This window comes from Clupea harengus, chromosome 8 (genome assembly GCF_900700415.2).
Source record: "Clupea harengus chromosome 8, Ch_v2.0.2, whole genome shotgun sequence".
Lineage (NCBI taxonomy): Eukaryota > Metazoa > Chordata > Actinopteri > Clupeiformes > Clupeidae > Clupea > Clupea harengus.
Genome location: NC_045159.1, coordinates 25,341,410 through 25,362,604, shown reverse-complemented (window position 1 = coordinate 25,362,604; position 21,195 = coordinate 25,341,410). Strand labels below are relative to the sequence as shown.

At 42.7% G+C, this 21,195-nt stretch overlaps 1 protein-coding gene across 2 annotated transcripts; it reads right to left on the bottom strand.

The window, feature by feature from the left end:
• Window positions 1-862: 862 nt before the first annotated feature.
• LOC105906671 (14-3-3 protein epsilon-like) lies at window positions 863-17,665 on the bottom strand. 2 transcript variants are annotated; one of them, XM_012834856.3, is made up of 7 exons: window positions 17,348-17,665; window positions 10,048-10,247; window positions 8,525-8,631; window positions 8,038-8,244; window positions 6,689-6,825; window positions 6,419-6,464; window positions 863-1,959 (listed from the first exon to the last, which is right to left on the bottom strand). In XM_012834856.3, exons 1-6 carry the CDS (start codon window positions 17,409-17,411, stop codon window positions 6,457-6,459), a joined length of 723 nt encoding a protein of 240 aa, XP_012690310.1. In that variant the 5' UTR covers window positions 17,412-17,665; the 3' UTR covers window positions 863-1,959; window positions 6,419-6,456. The 2 variants fall into 2 exon arrangements, with proteins under 2 accessions (XP_012690310.1, XP_012690309.1); XM_012834855.3 differs by lacking the exon at window positions 6,419-6,464.
• Between the last annotated feature and the right edge of the window lie 3,530 nt (window positions 17,666-21,195).

Here is a 21,195-nt window from a genome sequence, read left to right as displayed (position 1 = left end):
GCTATGCACTTGAGTTGCCCATTTAGTCGCTAACTGGATTCGTCTGTATCCATCCATTAAGTGCATCTGTAGTTCTTTGTAATTTGGCCCTAGAACATGTAACCCACATCACAGGCAAACTGCTAAATATCTGACCCGAATGGTGATTCAGGTGTAATGCATTACGGCGGTCAAAGCTCAACAGACCAATACTTAGTATCCCCATATTTCTTAGCTTACCATTTCACTCCTCCTCATCAACAAAGAAAAGATGCATTTAAGGACCAAATGCATTCCTTTAATTTAGGTTTGTTTTTATTTGTAGTTTAATGTTAATTCCATGCTGTGGAAGAATAGATGGCGCTTATGGGCTCCAGTCTGAATATCCAGTAGTACAAATCCGATTCAAGTTACACATACTGACCAGAAGAGAGAAAAAGAAGGGAAACAGAGAAAGAGAAAAAGAAGGGAAACAGAGAAAGCGAAAGAGAAAAACGGGCAAAGTTTTGGGGGCAATGACAGTGTGAGAAGAAAATCAAATAGCTATCTAAAAGCTATCTTTTTAAAAAAAAAAAAAAAAAAAAAACAGATAAAACTTGAGTATCCCCATTGGGTTTAAGAAACACACACACACGCACGCGCACACACACACACACACACACACACACATACATACATACACACATACATACATACGCACGCACACACACACACACATACATACATACATACGCACACACACACACACACACACACACACACACACATACATACATACGCACGCACACACACACACACACACACACATATACATATATATAGCTTACAGTTCAGAGGCCACATGAAGCAACATTCGGAAGCAACATCACAGCCTACAAACACGTTTGTTTCAAACAAAGCAAGACTGCTTTATTTCAGAGTTCATGAAGACAATATCTTTTGAGTAGCCCGCAAATTTGTTTCCAAAAACTATAAAAAGCACAAGCTCTCCTGTGCAGCCCACTGCAAGCTGCATGAGGTGACATTAAGCTAGACATCAAAAGCTAGGAGTTTAAAAAAAATGGTATCTACTGCATTTTTAAAAGAAAGCATGGTGTGTCTGTCTCTTCTTTTTGTAGGAAGAAGGGAAAGTACACAAGCTCACCTCTAGCCTTTTAAGGGTTAAAAGACTAGAAGCAGAGACACCAAGCTAAACGCCATATACTAGCATTCCTGCTTCCTACAACACCATCACGCAGTGCATGGACAGAAGGTACTTCTTAAAGCCAGTGTCCCTTACAGAAAACAAATATGACAAGCACCAGTCCAAACCATTTTCCACCGAATGCTCGAATTGAACACAAAATCAGAAGATGCATATGTGTCAATGATTAAATCTACCAATGTCTTTAATCACTTTAACGCTTTGCCTGCAAGAACATCTGCTTGATGATCCAGTACCACAGATTTGACAACAAAATATTTTTTTTTTACAACAGGTAGTTAACAAAACCTTGGGGGAACAGATACGTTTTACCCTTCAGTAGGTGGGCTATTACATGAGTTTCAATGCAAGTATGCATCCCAGTGAAACTGTAGCAAAAAAAAATTAAAAATAAAATGTAAAACCTGTAGCAAAGAAAATAAAAACAAACAAAAATGGGTATCTTGGGGGTGCAGGTTGCAAAAACAAAAATCAAAAGAAAGAAGACAGACGGACAAACTGAGAGAGAAACAGAGAGAAGATGAGACGTCGAAGGGGGGTGGGGGTGGGGGAGGCTGGCTGGCTGTGGGGCTCTCGTGCCAACTGGAGAACCTGAGGGGTGGGGTGGGGTGGGGTGGGGGTCAAGAGAGAAGACCAAGAGAGAGTGAAAGAAGAGCGAGAGAGCGCAAGAAAGACAAAGAGATTGGGACAGGGGCAGGTGGGTTGCGTATTGGCCGTGAAGTCTCACTGAGTCTCCTCCTCCGCATCTTGCAGTGCTTCTTTATTCTGTTCTTCACCTGGGGGGGGGGGGGGGGGGGGGGGGGGGAATGGACAGAATTAGAACCTTGTATTGACATGTGCAGGCAAGTGCCATCTTCAATCCCTCAGCCAGTACTAATGGGGCAGTGCATGTCATAACACAAGAGGCTCAGGAATGGCAGTAGTACACAGAATCCATCGGGAGGTGGGGTGGTAACAGGAATACAACTCACAAACCACTAAAGGTACAGAAATATCAATACGGTCCCCAAAAGCTACATGAACGAACAATGCTGGCCTTTACAGCTGGGCAACAGTTAGACCATTTCAACTGCATATTGTCTAGGCAAGCAAGACACACTGACGTCAGTGTGTTACTAGAAGGCAACTTTAAACCGTGCTTTTAGCAAGAGCAGGGGCACAGTTCACTAAGATAATTAGCAAAGTTGGACTAACAAGTCCATAACAACTTGTTGCTTAGGAAGGTTACCATAGAAATGACAGCAGAGCTGCCTCCGCATCACGTGCAGTAAGGCGTTGCACACATGTACAATAAAGCCAGAGCAGGCGGTTATTTATAGAATCCTCAGAGTGACTATTGGCTGATGTTAGACTGTGACAACTCCAAGCCTCCCAGTCTCATTTTTCATGCTGGCAAAGGCAACAGCAATATGGAAGCGTTTCAACTATTTTGTGAGGCTTGCTGGGGAAGACCAAGAGCAGTGGTGTGGTTTTGGTGCCTCTTAAAGCACAGACTATAAATGTTTTCTAGTTGGGTTGTGAGGGCAGATCATATTATTCAGCAACTAATAAGCTTCTGTTAGAAACAGGTCATTTGGCCTCAGGTGCAGGTACAGCGGACCATGCACTATACAGCTCAAGAGTGAGATTCGAGCGTAATGTGGTTCACGATGCACGTATGGGTACGCGCACACACACGCCCCCGCACATACGCCGTAAAGATCTGGATTAACCCTTTGAGCCAAAGACATTCAATCGGAAAGCTTGCCACACAAAATGTAAAAGCATGCTCAGAGGCTGAAAACCTGCTTCATTTCACAGAGAGTAACGTGCGGCATAATGAACCGCTTAATGAGCAATTCTGTGAGGAGCACACTCTCAAAATGTCAGTCCTGTGCAGTGTTAATTTCGTTGACGAAAACTATGACGAAAAATATTCGTTAACGACCTTTTTCCCGGGACTAAGACGAGACTAAGACGTGACGAAAACGGATCTTTATAAATAAAAACTATGACTAAATCTATTTTAACTTTCGTTGACGAGACGAGACGAAAATGTTGGTGGTTGACTAAGTCACAATAGTTTTTTTTTCTAAACTTGTATGCACATCATTGGTTGAATGTTGCCCGGTCCTGTATCTATCCCTCCTCCACTCCCTGAGATGCCCCGACATGCAAGTGACGCCCTAACAGACGTTATGATGGCTGAAGTTCAAGCACTCGGTACTGGAAGAAAAATAAGAATAGATATCTGGACAGTCTTTAATTATAACTTGACAGAAAATAAAACACAATGCACCGCAATAACCGGAGAGAAACCTTGTGGCTTCAAAATAGGTGGGAGGAACACAACAAGAGTCACCTGAAAGCGCACAAGACAACCCTGCCATTTATGCCAAGGTAAATGAGCTAGTAACTGTCAATGATAATTAGCTAATGTTAACTAGTTATTAGAATATATTTGCCAACGTTAAGTTAACTTCAAAAGGGCAGTCGAGTGTATATGTTGTGTCAGCTTGTACAACTAGCTAGTCATTTTCGATTGAAACCTCCCGTTTGGCTAGGCAAATGAGTTCCAAAACGTTTAGCTAGCTAACGTTAGCTAACTATGAGGTAGCATAGCTAAGTTATACTAGCTATCGATTGCTAGCTAAGTTATACTAGCTATCGATAACTAGCTAGTAAACGCATTGCAGAATGGACTATAGGACAGGCCACGCATGACATTAATCAAGAAAAAATAAATGAATACGTGATTGGTTTACATATCCTTGTCTATTTATGCAATTGTTATTATCATTGGCATTACTTTCAACTCTCAAACTATCTGTCTAGCTAAATATGTTGGTTATCAGATTGCACAGCAATTCATATGGAGGATATGTGGTTGATTTAACTAAGGCCAGGTAGGCATAGTAGTTGTATTGTGTCATCACATCATTTGAATCTTCAAAATCTAGACTTGATATTCTCTTATATTTTAATGATAATACTGTTAATTAAGTATTGCCTTAAAATTATTATTTACGTTGAATTCATTGGAATTCAGCTGTAGGCATATACCAGGAGATCTGTATTTTAGAGACTAATTGCATCCACAGTTTAAGTACTGCAAGCTTGACTATTATGCAGTTGTAGACACAACACAAGGGGTCCCCGGGCCTGAGAAGGGAAGTAAAGGAGTTTAATGTGGCTATAAGATGGACTTTTAAATGTGACTAAAACTAGACTAAAATGTAATGAGACTTCGTCGACGAAAACTAGACTAAAACTAAGGAGGATAAAAATGACTAAAAGTGACTAAAACTAATATGCATTTTCGTCTTAAGACTAAGACTAAATCTAAAATAGCTGCCAAAATTAACACTGGTCCTGTGTGGGCATTTGATCTTATGCAGGTCTTACACTGAGTGTAAACGCCAGCGATCACTTCACTCATCACAGTACAACAACCATTAATCCTTACCCATCAAACACTATAGTATGGTTCAAGTTATAAGGCACTCATCAGCGATGACGCAAATTATAGATAAGTGCATTATAAAGCAGGAATTTGTAAAACAACCATGTTTACAATTTGTACAGATCAATGATGTGTACCTAAAGAAAGCACATTTCTGTTTTTTGTTTTTGAGTCAAAAGGCACACCTTGGCTAATCTTTTCTAGGAGACTAGAACTATAAATGTAGACTTATCTATGTTTTCTACCTTTTTCTTGGTTTGTTTGTTTTGTATCGTAACGGTCATTGATTCCCAGAGAGAATGGACATTTGTATGGAACTAGAAAAGGGACATTAAGATGAGTCCTAAAAGAATATGTTTAACCAAAAAATGATTCTCATCATGATTTCCTCATCAGAGTGATATCCTATGTGGAAATAGCGTGGGGATGGGGCTCGAGTTACATTTAGCCAAAGATTAGATGACATCTCCGTTGTTAAGTACTGTACTGTACATTTATTTTGGGTCGAATTATTTCTTTAAGTGGTCAAAAATGTTAAGGTTTCAGTAAACAATCTTCTGATGTAATACCCTAAATTTGGAAATCAAACACTTCGGCCCACTCTTTTAGTGATCATAACTAGGGATGGTTAAGCAAAGACAAATGTTATATATCGTAGCGTTCCCTAGCTGCGCCCTTATATAAAAAGAAAAATAGTTTTGAACAGCAAACTTGTGAAAACACGACTAATTGCAAACAAATAACATAAGGGTGTGCCGGTACTGCTCGACAGTTCTCTTACCATTCGTTTTTGATGTTTTAGACAAGTAGATTTTAGATAAGCACTGTACATGGCAGAGGTGGGATCAAAAAGGGAAGCAAAACCTAATGTGTGAGGGATCAGAGATCTTCTCCTAGTCCTGTGTTCTCCCAACAGTATGCGTGCGTGCCTGCATTGCATATATAGCCAACAACCATATCTTTTAAACTGGCTGCTAATAAGACTACAAATTTAAAATTGTAACCCTAGTGCAATACAGCACATTACAAAAATGGATTTAATAATACATCTGGGGGGGAAAAACACACTTTGCGGGTGCAAAGGGTTACGTCACTATTAGTATTCAAAAGGAATGAAGCAGAAATGCTACAACTGTTCAGGGAGAGAAAATGCACAAGTCCTACATGCCAAACACAACAGGACTAGGAGTCGTTCCTGTTAACGCAAACGTCTGACTGAACACAGACAGCAACCTCCAAAACAAACAGCTCCTGGCAGCCAGCCGTCACCTGTCCAGTTTCTGTGAGGCCAGGAGGGAGAACACCAGCACAGTGCACGGTTAGTGAAACACAAGAGGAAAAAGAAAAAGAAAAATAGTTCTGAGTCTGAGTGAGTCACATCGAGAGAGGTTAGTGAGATACAACGAGATGGCTGAGTGAGTCACGACGAGATGGCTGAGTGAGTCACATCGAGAGAGGTTAGTGAGACACGAGAGAGGGCTGAGTGAGACACAACGAGAGGGCTGAGTGAGCCACGACGAGAGAGGTTAGTGAGACACAACGAGAGAGGTTGGTGAGACACAACGAGAGGGCTGAGTGAGTAACAACGAGAGAGGTTAGTGAGACACAACGAGAGGGCTGAGTGAGACACAACGAGAGGGCTGAGTGAGACACAACAAGAGGTTAGTGAGACACAATGAGGGGGCTGAGTGAGACACAACGAGAGGTTAGTGAGACACAATGAGGGGGCTGAGTGAGACACAACGAGAGGGCTGAGTGAGTCACGTGAGGAGAAAGCTGAAGAGATGACTTACAAAGTACAGTTCTAAGAGGGAATGGAGGGGGTTTGTCCTTAGGAATCTACACATGAAGAATGGAGACAGACGAGAGATAGTGGACAGAATAGTGGACACAGGTCAGGGACACAGTCAGGAAGTAAGGGCAGAGAGAAAGACAGAAAGAAATGGAAAATCACGGGTTTAGCTGAAAGGAGAGGCGGGTCAAAGATTTCCTGCATGTAAGTGGTTGTGCTACACGTCCAGGCGGGCCTAAGCGCGCCGTGGGCCAATCAGAATGCGCCTCACCGTCTCCCTGCATGTCGGACGTCCATAGTGTCAGGTTGTCACGGAGCAGCTGCATGATGAGCGTGGAGTCCTTGTAGCTCTCCTCACTCAGTGTATCCAGTTCTGCAATCGCATCATCAAAGGCCGCTTTCGCCAACCTGAATGAGAGAGAGATGGAGTGAGGGGGGGATGGGCGAGAGAGAGAGAGAGAGAGAGAGAGAGAGAGAGAGGGGTCAAACAAGAGCAGCTACAGCATTCACACGGACACAAACAAACAATATGTAGATACGGAGAGAATGGGGCCTGAAATGTTGGAATCGTGAGACGTGACCACACGTCAGGCTGCTAATGTGGATTTCTGGATCACCTTTCCTCTTCATTACAATTCTCCGCCACAGTTGCAGGTCTGGTGTCATACAGGAGAGCGGTATTAGCCCGTTTGAGGGGAGGTGTAATGGACTTCCAATGTTCCAGTGATAGCACAAATTACAGGTCTATTACAGTGTGGGAGCTCATGGTGAGTGTCCTTCTCATAGCTAACATTCATCACGAAGCCTGAACACCGTTTGCCCCCAAGTAAAAGGAGAACACCCCACAACAACTACAGCGTTTGAACTAGCTCACTTGACTCGTTTTATCACATGCCAGCATTCATAAGCCTTATAGGCATTACGGTGACTAGGAGGCTGATTTCGCCTCAACTTTAAAGCAATTCCCAGCTGGCTAGTGTCACATTTGCTTACCAAAGTAGTCTGATTGGGCCGTATCAAACCATGGTCCTTTCCTCGTGTCTTTTCCCAACAATCAAGCATATTCCAGGTAATACCACAATAGCAAATACAGACCTGGCTAATAACTAGTCGATTGCAAAATGTCACCAAACTGCGAGTTTACGTCGATCCTTCAACAGTCAAGTGAAGGCCATTAAGCACTAGGTAAAAGAGCAAACTCACACTTATCTACAACAGACCAAAGTTTCCCAAGTGACTAATGAACCAATCCCCTACCATCAGCTGCACAAGCTGACAAAAGAGCTAGTCACTTTGCACCGGTGTCATTTTTCAGACTGGTCCTTTCTCCTCCCCGACAGGACGGAGGTCTATTCTCGACATCCACTCAACTGAGCAGCACAAATCAACGTGTCAACATGTCACACACAAACATTAAGCAGGGCAGACATCTTTTCAGGATGCTACCTATTTTCTTGTCTCTCTGCTCTTGTCTTTTTTTTTCTTTCTAAGGACAGCTGTATGTCTGTCCATGATGTAACCTCTGCCTTGTCTTTGGTCTGTGTTACTTATAGAGAGTTGTATGCGTTGGTTTTGTTTCGTTTCATGTTCTGTAAACATGGGAGGGGGTGGGGCTTTCACCTGCATGCGCGGTCAGGGGAGTTGAGGATTTCATAGTAAAATACGGAGAAGTTGAGGGCGAGCCCCAGGCGAATGGGGTGTGTTGGCGCCAGCTCGCTCATGGCGATATCACTGGCGGCTTTGTACGCGACCAAACTGTTCTCCGCCGCTTCCTTCCTGTCGTTCCCTGTGGCAAACTCCGCCAGGTACCTGTGGTAGTCACCCTTCCTACAGGGAGGGAGAGAGAGAGAGAGGGGAAGGAAGGGAGAGGGAGTAGGCGACAGGGCCGACAGAGAAAAGGACAAAGACAAAACAATAGGCTACAAATTATACAAACTTTATCAAGACTTCACATTGGCCAAGAACTTCCATTGCTGGGACATACAACAGCTTATTGGTTGAAATGGTTTCGAATATCTAACCAGTCATTACATCTGTTAAGCATTACGGATGTTAGTAATTGAAAATGAAATTAAGGTTTCAAAAATGAATGACATGGCGGACGTACATTTTGTAGTAGAAAACCTTAGACTCTCCCGAGCCTGCAGCAGGAATGAGGTGCTTGTCCAGTACATCCAGAATGTCGTTACAAATTGATTTCAGTTCTTTCTCAACCTAGAGAGAGAGAGAGAGAGAGAGAGAGAGAGGAGAGAGAGAGGGAGGAAGGAGAGAGAGAGGGAGGAAGGAGAACACATTTAGGTCAAACAACTGAATGCAAAAAAAATATTAAAAAAGAAAAAAACATTATTCAAAAAAATCCCAGACTGCATCTGGTTTCAGCTGCTGTAACGCCGCCCCCCCCCCCCCCCCCCCCCCCCGTGTTTAAGACCAAATTGGGGCAGGGGGAGCGCTTCTCTGGGTCTCATGTGCTACCTACTCCACACTTCTACGGAGCTGATGTGGGCCCCCAAGAAAGAGAACCGCAGGTGGAAAACTGTTTATGAGGTCAGTGCTTCTCTTCTCTTCTCTGCAGGGCTCTGCACTAGCGTTTGACCTATAAACTGACTAATAGCACATGCTAATAAGATTTGTGGGCTACAGAATGTGCTTCATATTTAAAAATGATAAAATGAATGAAAATAATGAAAAGTGACTATGCTTTCTTTTTAACAGTCCATATCTGGACACAGGACTCAATATTTGATAATCATTCAAGGCACAATGTTCACCTGTAAATATCATGCTAAAAAAGGGTTACGTTTTTTTAGTTTTTCAAATGAAGTTTGAATTTACTTTGAGGAATATTATTTGACAAACATGATTAAATGCATTTACTCTTTTTGTTTAGATATTTCAGCATTGTGGTATGCTCATTTTGTGTAAGTGTCGTATATCAGAGAATACCACCTCTTAGCACGATATCCAGAATGCAAAATGCAGATGTTATACCCCAACCATTGGCCTGGACTGGTAAATGACTTAAGCTTTCTTTCTTAAGCTCATCTTTTGCTTTTTTCACTTGCTCACCGCGTTCCCATCCATCCCATCTTTTCATCCTCTTTAGACATGACTCTCATTGTGCTTTGCTCCTCTCAAGAACAGCCGTCTGTTGCAAATACTAATAAAACAGCTGAATAGCCGTTTAGCCACTTAGCAGAATAGCTTTCATCTAATAACACTTCTAATTTAACTACTATTTAATAACGATCATTTTTAATACATGACCTCATCAGTTCACATATAGTATCACATGGGGACCCATTAAATGACAACCAAGACACCATTCAGTGTGGAGGATACTCTGTGAAGTCGAATAAAACCACAGGTGTAGTCCCAGCCTTTAAAATGAGCAGCACATAACCAGTCGTGCCACCAACATATACAGGGTGACAGTGCAATACACACACACACACACACACACACACACACACACACACACACACACACACACACACACACACACACACACACACACACACACACACACACACACACACACACACACACACACACACACACACACACACCAGTCCCAGCGCTACATCTGCTAAAAAGGCAGGTGAACAAAAGCGGTCGCGGTCACGCTCTCACCGTTTGCCTGTATTCTCGGATCATCTTTAGTTTGTCTTCTCCTCCCTTGTTCTCTTCCTTCTGTTCGATGCTGCTGATTATCCTCCAGGACGCTCTCCTGGCACCGATGACGTTCTTGTAGGCCACAGACAGCAGGTTCCGCTCCTCCACGGTCAGCTCTGTATCCATGCGCGCCACGTTCTTCATGGACTCCACCATTTCTGCACAGAGAGAGAAAAATCATTTCCCCGTCCTGACATTTCCGATTCAGGATAAGGCTTTAAAAGGCACCACAGTCTTCCTGATAATGCTGGGAAAATAGGGAGCGAGGGAGCAACTACTGCGCCCTTGCATGAGTGCTGTTTCACTGGCATACTGTGTACTTAGGAAAACAACTGTTCTCTCGAACACTGATGACACCTCCATGGAGCATCAGCCATAGAGAGAGACCAGCGTGGACGAGCCCTGAGTATGTTGGAGGGTGCAAGGAGGGGTGGGGGAATAAAACACTGTGGAGCGTCTCGTAAATCCACAATGGGAGTGGCGGCAGGAAAGCGACCCCACCCAGCTCTGCACTCCTGCGCTGCACTACGCTGCTCTGCTCACAGCTGCTGCGCAAGTGAGTCAGTGAAAATAAGCTCCTTACCGAGAGAAGGGGATTACCAGAGCCCCACGCCCAGCCAGCAGCCTGGCGCCCACTCCTCTCCCCTCCACTCCACTCCACTCCACTCCCCTCCACTCCCCGACCACCAACACACAGAAGGGGAAACAATGCAACCGTGAGCTCACCAAAGCTGCCCACCAACGCATGCACCAAGAGATGTCTGGAGATGACGAAAAGACAAATAAATTAAATCTCTCTCCATGCTGGCAATGTGGCAAATTCTATGACACCACATGGTTCAAATGTACCAGAACTCCTGGTCTGGTTTCTTTGTCCGTGAGGAACTGCTGGGATACTACAAAAGCGTGACCATGGGTCCTGGAGAATCTATCAGTTCAGGCAAACAGCCACCCACTATGTATGCATATGTATCCTATCCTTCAGGACACACCCATCCATATATCTATCTATCTATCTATCTATCTATCTATCTGCATGTTCCAATTCAGCGGTGGTTAAGTGGACAAATTCAAGCAGCTGGAAAATAAATAAATAACTACATAAGCAAATAAATATGCCAAAGAGATATCCGGAAAACACTGTGGAGTAATTGATTATTTCTTAAACAATCAAGAGTCCCTTTTTCTTGCCACTGTTATCTGACTGCAAACGTCAGGGCTCTGACAACACCTTAAGCTAACTAGATGTGCCCCTTTAACCCCTCCTGCTCTGCAACACACTCAGTTTCTGTAAATCATACTACACACCCAACCCACCCAGCCTTCAAGGTAAAAACACCATTCTGTTTGGGCGGGGGAGGAAAGAGCTCACTGGAGATAACTGGATTCTTGCATTCTGTTGCCTGCTACTTGATGTTACACAAGCTGCAGGATAGCCAGGCTTAACATGCCGTACTTGTAACCTTATTAATTTATTGCCATGAAATAGTCTGTGCCAAATGGGACTCTGTGGTGCAGGGACTGGTGAGGCACTGGTGAGCCTATTTTCAGGGCCAGTAACCAAAACGGAATGCCGTTTCCAACACAGGTCTATTTCTAACCTCCTTCACCTTTGACCTTTAACACATAGCTGGCTACCAGGCAACGCAAAGGTCAGGAGAATTCCTGCACTTTGAATTGTTTTGTGTTTCTTCAGTGTTGTGAAGACGGTCTGTGAGAATTAAGTACTAGACTGCATCGTTTCAACCGGTTTGCTACACTTACGTAGCGTGTCTCGACAGAGTCGCGTCTCACATCTCTCTGCGTTCACTTCATTAAGATGTGTATAAAAAGTGTCACATCTTGTCAGCACATTTCTCTAATCAATATTTACAAGGTGCCAGTCCAGGGGGGGGGGATCCATCTGCATTGCTGTTAATTAAGGGACATCTACATTTCATTGATTTATTATTGATGTAATTTAAGGTTCAGCAATGCTTTGAAGCACTCGATAGGTTTGCCTTGGGAAATGGACGCACCCAAACCGTGCAGCGAGGTGGCCGCTGCAGCTCCTCTCCGGTTGCACAAGGCCACGTGCAGAGACTTCCCATAAGTCATCCTCAAAAATGATGGCATTTAAAACGATTTTCAGATCAAACTAATTTCTCTGAAATCTCAATGAAGGGGGAGGGGGAGGGGGAGGGGGGTGGTGGCTTACTACAGCCAGCAAATCCATTTGGATCTCTAATGTGATTAAAGGTGCGGCAGTAGAGTTCATTTAACCACCCCCTACCCACTCTTTAATGGAAAGGCTGGGAGCATGCCAGTTCATTATCAATCTATAAGGGAAAGCACCTTCAGTGGACCGGTGCAGCTGAGGTAAGAACCAAATCCCACACAGACACAAAGGCACTCGGAGGAGGCATGCGCCAAGGGAGGTATTCGCGAATCGTGTTCAAACAAGACAAGGGAGGCCACCATCCATGACTCATGCCCCACTGATACTGAGACATTAGCCTCTAAAACCGAGGCAACGGCTCTGCACAGCGGCACATTTCAGCCAACCAAACTAAACTGGCACTATATGAATTAATGACCTGCATAAGTCCTTGCACAAGCCACCACCTGAAACCAGCCTCTGAGGTACACGGTCCCGGAGCGGAGAGCAGAGTGCTATACAGGGAGTGAGAGCCTGTAGAGAAAAAAAATGCAGTCAGCACGGCTCAGCCAATAGTGGGATACTATGAGCTCTTAGAAACATGCTGCCGTAACTCGACGCCACTCGTCAGAAGGACATCTCTGTATCTCTTTCTCTCCCCCTCCCAGTGCCCTAGGGGGTGACTAGCTCTCAAGTCATTAAGCAGGGGGGGGTTATTCCTGACAGGAGCCTGGTGGAAATGCGCAGGTTTTTTGCTTAAAAATGAGATTCCTGAAACTAACATAGGTTAATATCTAGGTTACAATGAGCACGGTGTTTCTGTACCAGTAAGCCTGCAACTGTCTGAGCCACAAGAAATATTAGAAAATCTACAAAAAAAACAAAAAAAATTGGGAACCATTTCAAGCCATATATCTGTATCTCTGAATGTCATCACACAAAAAATAATTATGTGGATTTAATTCCTCTCACTTTAAACGCCAGAAGAGGCTCCAACAAAGTAAAATACCACACCAAAATAAAAGACAACCTGTGTACCAAATTTAACTCTTTTCACAAGCAGGATAAAAGGCTGGCACATATATATAAAAAAAAAAACAGTCCAGTTCATTAGTGTGATCCAGCCCCAGAGCTGAACAGCAGACAGGCTGCCTGATGTATGCTGGCTCGTTACTGTACGTTGTGTGAGGCTGAGGGGGGACAGGGGGGGTGAGGGGTGCCACTGGCATTACCACACTGGTTTGGAATTCTTTCAGGTCGGCTGGGTGGCCAGAGAGAAGCCCTCCCACTGAGACCACAGACAGTCCAACAGTGCACTTCCTCGTCTGTGGAGAGGGGAGGGCTGGGGAGGGAGAGGGGAGTGGAGGAGGGACAGAGGGGAGGAAGGGGAAGATCGCTGAGGGGGAAACAAAGGCCGCCCATTCTGATAGCGCTTTTTCCTTTTGACTTCCAGCAACTCGACAGATCCATATGTACTCAGCCACTCACAGGGTTGTGGGGGGGGAGAAGAAGAAAAAAAAAAAGACATTACGTAAGAGACTCCCCCACCCTCCTCCTCCTCCTCCTCCTCCTCCTCCAACACACACACACACACACACACACAGACACACACACACACACAGACATACTGGGGCTGCATGCCTCCCTCTGGTTTGCTCATCTGGCTCGACCCCAGCTGCACTCTGCTTCTTGCATTCTTCCAGAGCAAGCAGGAGAGAGACCAGTGAGTGCCGTAAGATTAGAAGAAGTCTGCCGGAGACCACGCCTGTCATGGAAGGGTGGGAGGGCTGTTGCCGGGGCCCGTTTCAGAACATGCATCACACACAGGATGGGTGTCCCATCCCGGAGATGGGAACAAATGTGTGAAACTGCCTCACAGACCTGAAGCTGCTGCTATACCTTTCTCTGCCTGTTAGGGAGAGGACAACACACATGTGACCCCTGTAAAGCCATTACATGAAATACTCTGAGGAGTATTCAGGAAACAAAGAGCACCACTAATTAGAATTGCCTAGAACAAGAGGGTATAGTCACTGACATGCAGAAGATTTCAAATGTTCTGCCATTCAAAAATGGTGCCTCTACTCCCAGCACAAGGACTCCAAAACCATCTTGACCAGACCGTTCACAAAATAATTCACAGATGTAATGAAATCTAAAAGCAATACATCCCTCGCATATATCTATCAAAAAGAGAAAATAGATCTCGATTTCTGTCTAGATCGAGGTAATGCACATCAACATTTGGAGAGATAAATGCTGCATTTGTTATTGAAAATAAAATAACACACTTTTTGTCAAATTAAGTGAGTTGTCCCTCACTGTCCGTTCTCTGTAGCAATACACCCATCCAGTCCATGGATCGGTACTGGCATCGATACTGACATAATCAAATGGATCAGGTATCTGTGTGATTTCACAGATCCACGTCTCATACGGTTACTTTGTAATTATAAAATTGTAACTACGTAATTATGCTAATCTTCATCTAAAAAACTAGGGTGCGTTGGCCTCTACTGCAGCCAATAGGCTACTTTTTTGTTTTTTGTTTAGAGCTTTTCCTGTAAGCCTTACACAAAATACCAATAACAATAACAATAATAATATTCAAGGGGAAAAGGAGCTCTGGTATTGGTAGATATCCATATTCATCATGTACTCGAAACTGAAAAAAGTGGATGGTACTCTATGTGTTGAAAAAAATGTGGGGGGGGGGGAAATGGTGTTTATACACAGTCCTGTGTTTGTAAATGGGAAACAAAGTGGCTAGGACCAAGGCATACAGTATTCCAGTCAAACACATTGATTCAGGAGCACAGAATGGAGGGGTACAATTTGATTGGCTGTTGAGCTTAAATATCAACAACATTTTGTCAGAATCACGGAAGATGCCTTTAAATGAAGCTGATGAAAGGTATGATTTTACATTACACATCTTGTACTGGTGTAATGGTGGCATATAAACAATGATAATTGTACAGCAATGCATATGTCAGTTTAAGTGACACCTGAACTTTCAAAGATGGAACACTCCTCTTTCTTGGGTATTCCATGAAGAAAGCACAAGACCTCCAATGTTCCCCAATCATCAATCAAACAGGTTTTTTTTTTTTTAACACCACTGAAAGAGCATGTCGATCATCCCGCCCATCGGCCTCTATTTAATGAATGAGCACTTCTGTGGGCCGGCTCAATGACTAAAGGGGAGGGACTGTTTTTACTTTTGTCAGTCAACCCATTAATGATAAGCACTTATTTTGCGCAGTTAAAAAAAAAAAAAGAAGAAAAAAGATGCGGTTAATTTAATTCTGTGTAGATTCCAAGTCACCGCAATGATGAGATTGTAATTGTTATTCTTATTTAATTGTAAATACGTGGACCTTTTACAAACAAGTGCTGTCTATATTTTCAATTCTACACCCTTCAAGACAACCGATCACAGGTACCTCCATGTATTCTATAACTGGTGAACAAGACTGGCTGGTTAATACTGTATTTAGCCAGCTAACTAATATTGAAGTTATTGTCAGCACATTTACAACACAAGACATAAGTCTTGCTCATCACACACAGTGCTAAATAATTACCAGGTCCGTGTGTGACACTGAATTATCATTGTATCTTGCTACTAATCAGCAATCTTACGAAAGCAAACGTTATGTTGCTTTCTAAACTGTCCCACCAGACGTATAATACCTGGTTAGAATGGCCAACGCTAGGGTCTTCCAATAGATTGTTTGCGAGCCAAATTGTATCAATGTTAACTGATAACTAACTGTCGAACAGATGTTGATAACTGATAGTAATTTCAAAATACGCCATCAAATTAGATTAGTTCAATTGCACATGTCCACTGTAAAAACCAATTTCAGAAGGGTAACGTTAAGGATAGCCAATAGGACATATGCTAACGTCAATTAGCTGTTCTCAGCCACGCTAACAAGATAGAGTACCAAGTGTTCTAAATGACATGTGTCATAACTTTACGATGACTTTGATGGATTAAGTAGTTAAACAACGCATGTCAGATTCTCGCTTCACACAAAACTAACTGACCTTTGCTACCTTTTCAGCTGGTTTGCTAATCTTTGCTTCCCTATGCAATCTGACTATTAGATTTCAGGCTAGGGCTTCCTAGCAGGATGACCAAGGTGGTTTTTGCTTTATACTGGCATCTGTTCCGTTAACGGTAAATAGTGCAAACACACAAGCGAATTTACAACGATGACAATTCGTAATGAGATATAATTGTAATACCATGTGTCAATCAGTTGCATTAAAGCAATCGTTGAATTTAGCTTAGCGAGCTACTCGAGAAACGTGTGATACACGAGTCCACATGAAACCCACCCCTCCATATCACACAGGCTATCCGGATAGCATGCTGTTGGCCGCAAATCTGACAGAACTTAATGGTTAGCCATGAAGCCTGCATGCTCTACTTATTGCGGGCCATATGCAGCTTCTAAATAAGCCAAGTGCTTAACTGACTTCAACGATTCATGTTAGCCATTAACGTAAACGTAGCATGGGGGCATTTAGGGCGATATGATTTAACACCAACAGTTCATACCTGCCACTCATTCTCACCATATTGCCTAGCTTACGTTAACGTATTGTTATACAGTTAAACCAGCAAGTTGCCATTTCTGCAAAATACTGATCTTTCAATGTTTGCTGTGCGGCTTTTAAAGAACAACGCCGAAAGCAAATGTTTTCCATAACGTTAACGATACTTTCCCTGTGACACCTCCCAATGCTACTTACTGCTAACACAAAGCTATCATGCTACACTAACTAGCTTGCGGACCACTCATCAGCACGCTAGCAAGCAACCGTGCCTTTATCGATGAGTCGGTCACCCTCTTAAGTTACCAACGAGCTGATCATAATACAACTGAAATTGTCAGGAGGTTCTCACATTTAAGTGTCGTTAACGTTAGCTAAAATTAACATACATTCTACTGCTAGCTATTCTGCATGGTTTTTTTTTTTACAAAACGTCTCGCCCGCTCCCCCGTTTTCGCCCTCTCCCCCTAGCCCCCCACAAGAGGGAGGGTGAGGAACATGTCCTGCAGTAACCGTATTTCTCATAAAGCTAATCATTCTAACGTTACTTACCGTCGTATCTCTCCGCTTGTTCGGCAAGTTTTGCCTGATATACTAGGTGCTCTCGGTCTGCCATGTTGTACAGGCCTAAGGTTGACGATCTTCAGCGGGCGGAGGTAAAGAGGCTCAGAGACGGGAGAGAATCTCGACCGAGGATTCCTGACGGAGCAACAGCAGCACGGAGTTCCCACTCTACCGGTAGCTTTGCTCTAAAGATGGCGTCGGAACTCCATCCGGGAAATGTACTCTATCCACGCCACACACAAGCACGGCCCCCTCCTCCTGTTACAGTGCACTCTCAAAGGTGCGGAACCCACCACTCTAGCTCCTTGAGGCACTGTGAAAACACCCCACATATAGACATTTGCCTAGCTCTGTATTGCATAGATTGCATTGAAACACAAAAATCGTTTTGAGTGGTTCGAAACTGGTGTATTTTAATAATATATTCATATTCTATTATTGACTGAATGATATATCCGAAATTATATAAATAATATAAATTAAGGCTACCAATTCCATATGGTTTAAGTAGGCCTAAATGGCGGTATCCATATTCATTGTAGACTCAAAACTACTTCAACTAGGAAAAAGCGAAATAACTAAGGAAACCATTAATTATGATGTTATGCTTTTATTGACTGAGTATGTTAAAACTTTACATGCCTCTGAAAATAAAGCGTGAATATGGACATAGACCATATGGTATCATAGGACATAGTCTCACGAAATATTTTATAAAGGGGCATATTACAAAAACTTTACAAAGCCTTATAGGATGGGGTTGATTTTTAAAATCAATAATGAATTTCATAAGTACTGAACAGGGTTAAGAGGTAAGGTGCAATATCTTTTGACTTGAACTCTAACAATACAGGATAAAACTGGGTGTCCATCGAAAAGGCAAAAATGGTATAACCTGGTGTCAACATGAGATGTCAAGATCATCACACACGCACACAATAAAAAACAAAAACAAAAAAAAACAATATGGAATGAAAGTTACAATAAACTGTTATTGGTTTGTTATTTCCAATTGACCATACACCTGTGGAGCATACAACCAAACCACTGGACAATTCCAACACTTCTCTTGGTTTTAAGGAAGTATTATAAGGGAGTTCCAGATACATGGTTTAGTGATAAAGCTGGGTAAGTTAACTCAGAGTAGGTGGTAAACCTCCTAACAGAAGAGCCTCATGGCTTTGTTTTGCTAGGAGAATGAAGCCATGGGGCTAGACCACATACTTGGAATACCCCCCCCCCAGAAAAGTGATTCTCTGAAAACTATGGGATACAACAACCAAGGATAAATAGCAAACTGGAAGCACAGTGACCATTGTGTTTCCCTATCAACACAGTCATTTAAAAACAAACAAAAGGGAACGAGAAGAGTATGTCCATGATTCCATGGGTCCCATCTTATTCATAGTGTTCCTTTTCTGTCTGTCCTTTAACAGAAATGTAGTGTCCTTAGAGGAAACAGAGGGCCTCAGAGAAGCCCTTTCTTTCGCTGTGCTGTCAGGCAGTCTCTTCTTCAGCCACTGATTCATTTGGGAAAGTGGCTGACAGAAACATTACACAGAGGCAAACATGTTGTGGAGGCAGGGAGATGTGGGTCACACATGACCAGATTACTCAGAAACACACATATGAAACCAGTCAAATACGAGGGTGTTGATGAGGGAACTGAGTTTTGTATTAATTCACTTTTGAAAATAAATCTACATTGTGATAGTACTATATCAACTATATTTCTGGAAATCTGTCCTGTTCCGACATGGAATATCGTTCAATGACATTTCCTAAGCTATTAGTAGGATGTCTGAACAAGAAATTGTCACTATTGATCAATTATAGATGTTTCTCTCCCCACTCAGTAATAATTCAGAATGATCGACACTCATTAATAACAAATCTATATAATCAGTAAATGAGATTCAACATTTCTCCAAATAAATTCATAATCTACTATTGCTTTGATGAAGGAGATAAATGTATCACTATTTACATTAGGTTGTAAAGAAGATAGTCATGCACAATGCTTCAAGCTGCTCAACTGAAAAGAGCTATTTATCACTGTGTTGAGTAACATTATCACAGATTATATTCTGGTATACAGACTAACCAGGCTATGTTAGTGTCAACCAATATGAATTTAATGACTGAATTCTCAAGGGGCCTTACACATTAACTTCACGGGAAGGGGGAGGGGGGTATGATCATGTCTGACACTTTGTTCTTTTATATTACATTTAGTAGAGCATGTTAAAAAGGGCAAAGACTGTGGCTGAGAGAGTGAGTAAACTATGAATTCACCTATTGAGATTACCAATCACGAGTACGAGTGAGTTCCATATCCACAATATTCACAACTAAGAAATGAGGTAGGGGACAAAACCAAAATACCTCTTTTGCCCAATTCAAACTCAACTCTGTTTGCCCATAATGTGATTTAAAACCAGGTATCCCTTTTCCCAATGAAGAAAAACCTTTTTTACCTTGAAAAAAATACAACCAGACTAGAGGAGCTATTAGCAAGTGGAACTTGGCACACGCCCCTGGACAGGAAAGCTTGATCTCATTTGAGTGTTAGATACAGACACACACACACACACACACACACACACACACACACACACACACACACACACACACACACACACACACACACACACACACACACACACACACACACACACACACACACACACACACACACACACACACACACACACACACACACACATATATATATATGACTCAAATGTTTCAACACGCCTTATTTGTTACATAGCACCGGGCCTCTTCTAGTAAGTATTGCATAATTTGTCGTCAGACTCTGGTTTGTCACCTTTAATCTCTAGCAGACTCCTCTGTGGAGAGAGCCGACCTGAGGGACAGTCCAGGGACACCAGCTGTTAGTGTCTGTCTCGCATGTCACACAAAACCCCTCAGAACACACTGGACCTGACACTGACTCAGCAGCACTGAGGGCAAACAAGCCTTCAGGGGGAGAAAGTTTACCCCAAGAGTGTCCAAACAAACAAACAAACAAACAAACAAAAATAATAATAAAAATAATACTCTCATAAGAATGAAGTGTTTGCATTACTGGGGAAGTAGAGACGCAACATGTCACTCAATGTACATGAACATCACAGACGGTTTGCACAACTAGCTCTATGACAAACACAGACGGAGGCGTCTGTGTCTGGCACAGGAGAAATATGGAAACCTAAAAAACAAAGGCATTAAAGTGATGAAAAGGGAATGGGGATGAGAGAGAGAAAGAGATATAAAAACGTATATGTACTAACGAAGAAGGGAAGTAAAAAAACAATGTTCTTTAGTCATGGTTTGGCCACATGCCACTTGCTGTCAGTGTTGACAACAGATCATGATTAACTGACGGTCCTCAGTGATCCAGAATAGCTTTGCTTTCAAGGGGACCTGTCATTACGAACAGTATTCTCACACAGGTTCTCTGATATATCCGTTCCCGAACTAATCATACAATTGGCATTTGGTCATAATAAATGGAGGCAAAACCATGATAACACATAACTAATGAAAACGTTAACATACTGTTTAGAAAGTAATGCTATGTACTATACATATATATATATATATATATCGTAATCTCATAATATTTTCCATCTTTTCAGTACAAAAAAACATTGAACATCAGGCAGACTGTAGTGTTTGGACCTTAGACCATAGAATCTTATTGTGCAGTGAAAGGTATTGCGGTCTCTCTCCACCTGAAAGCAAGTAAATACGCCATGGTCCCTTCTCCCCTGCCTTCGCTGATTCTACAGCAAATTAGCAAATTACTTAAAAAAAATGTGCATGTATGC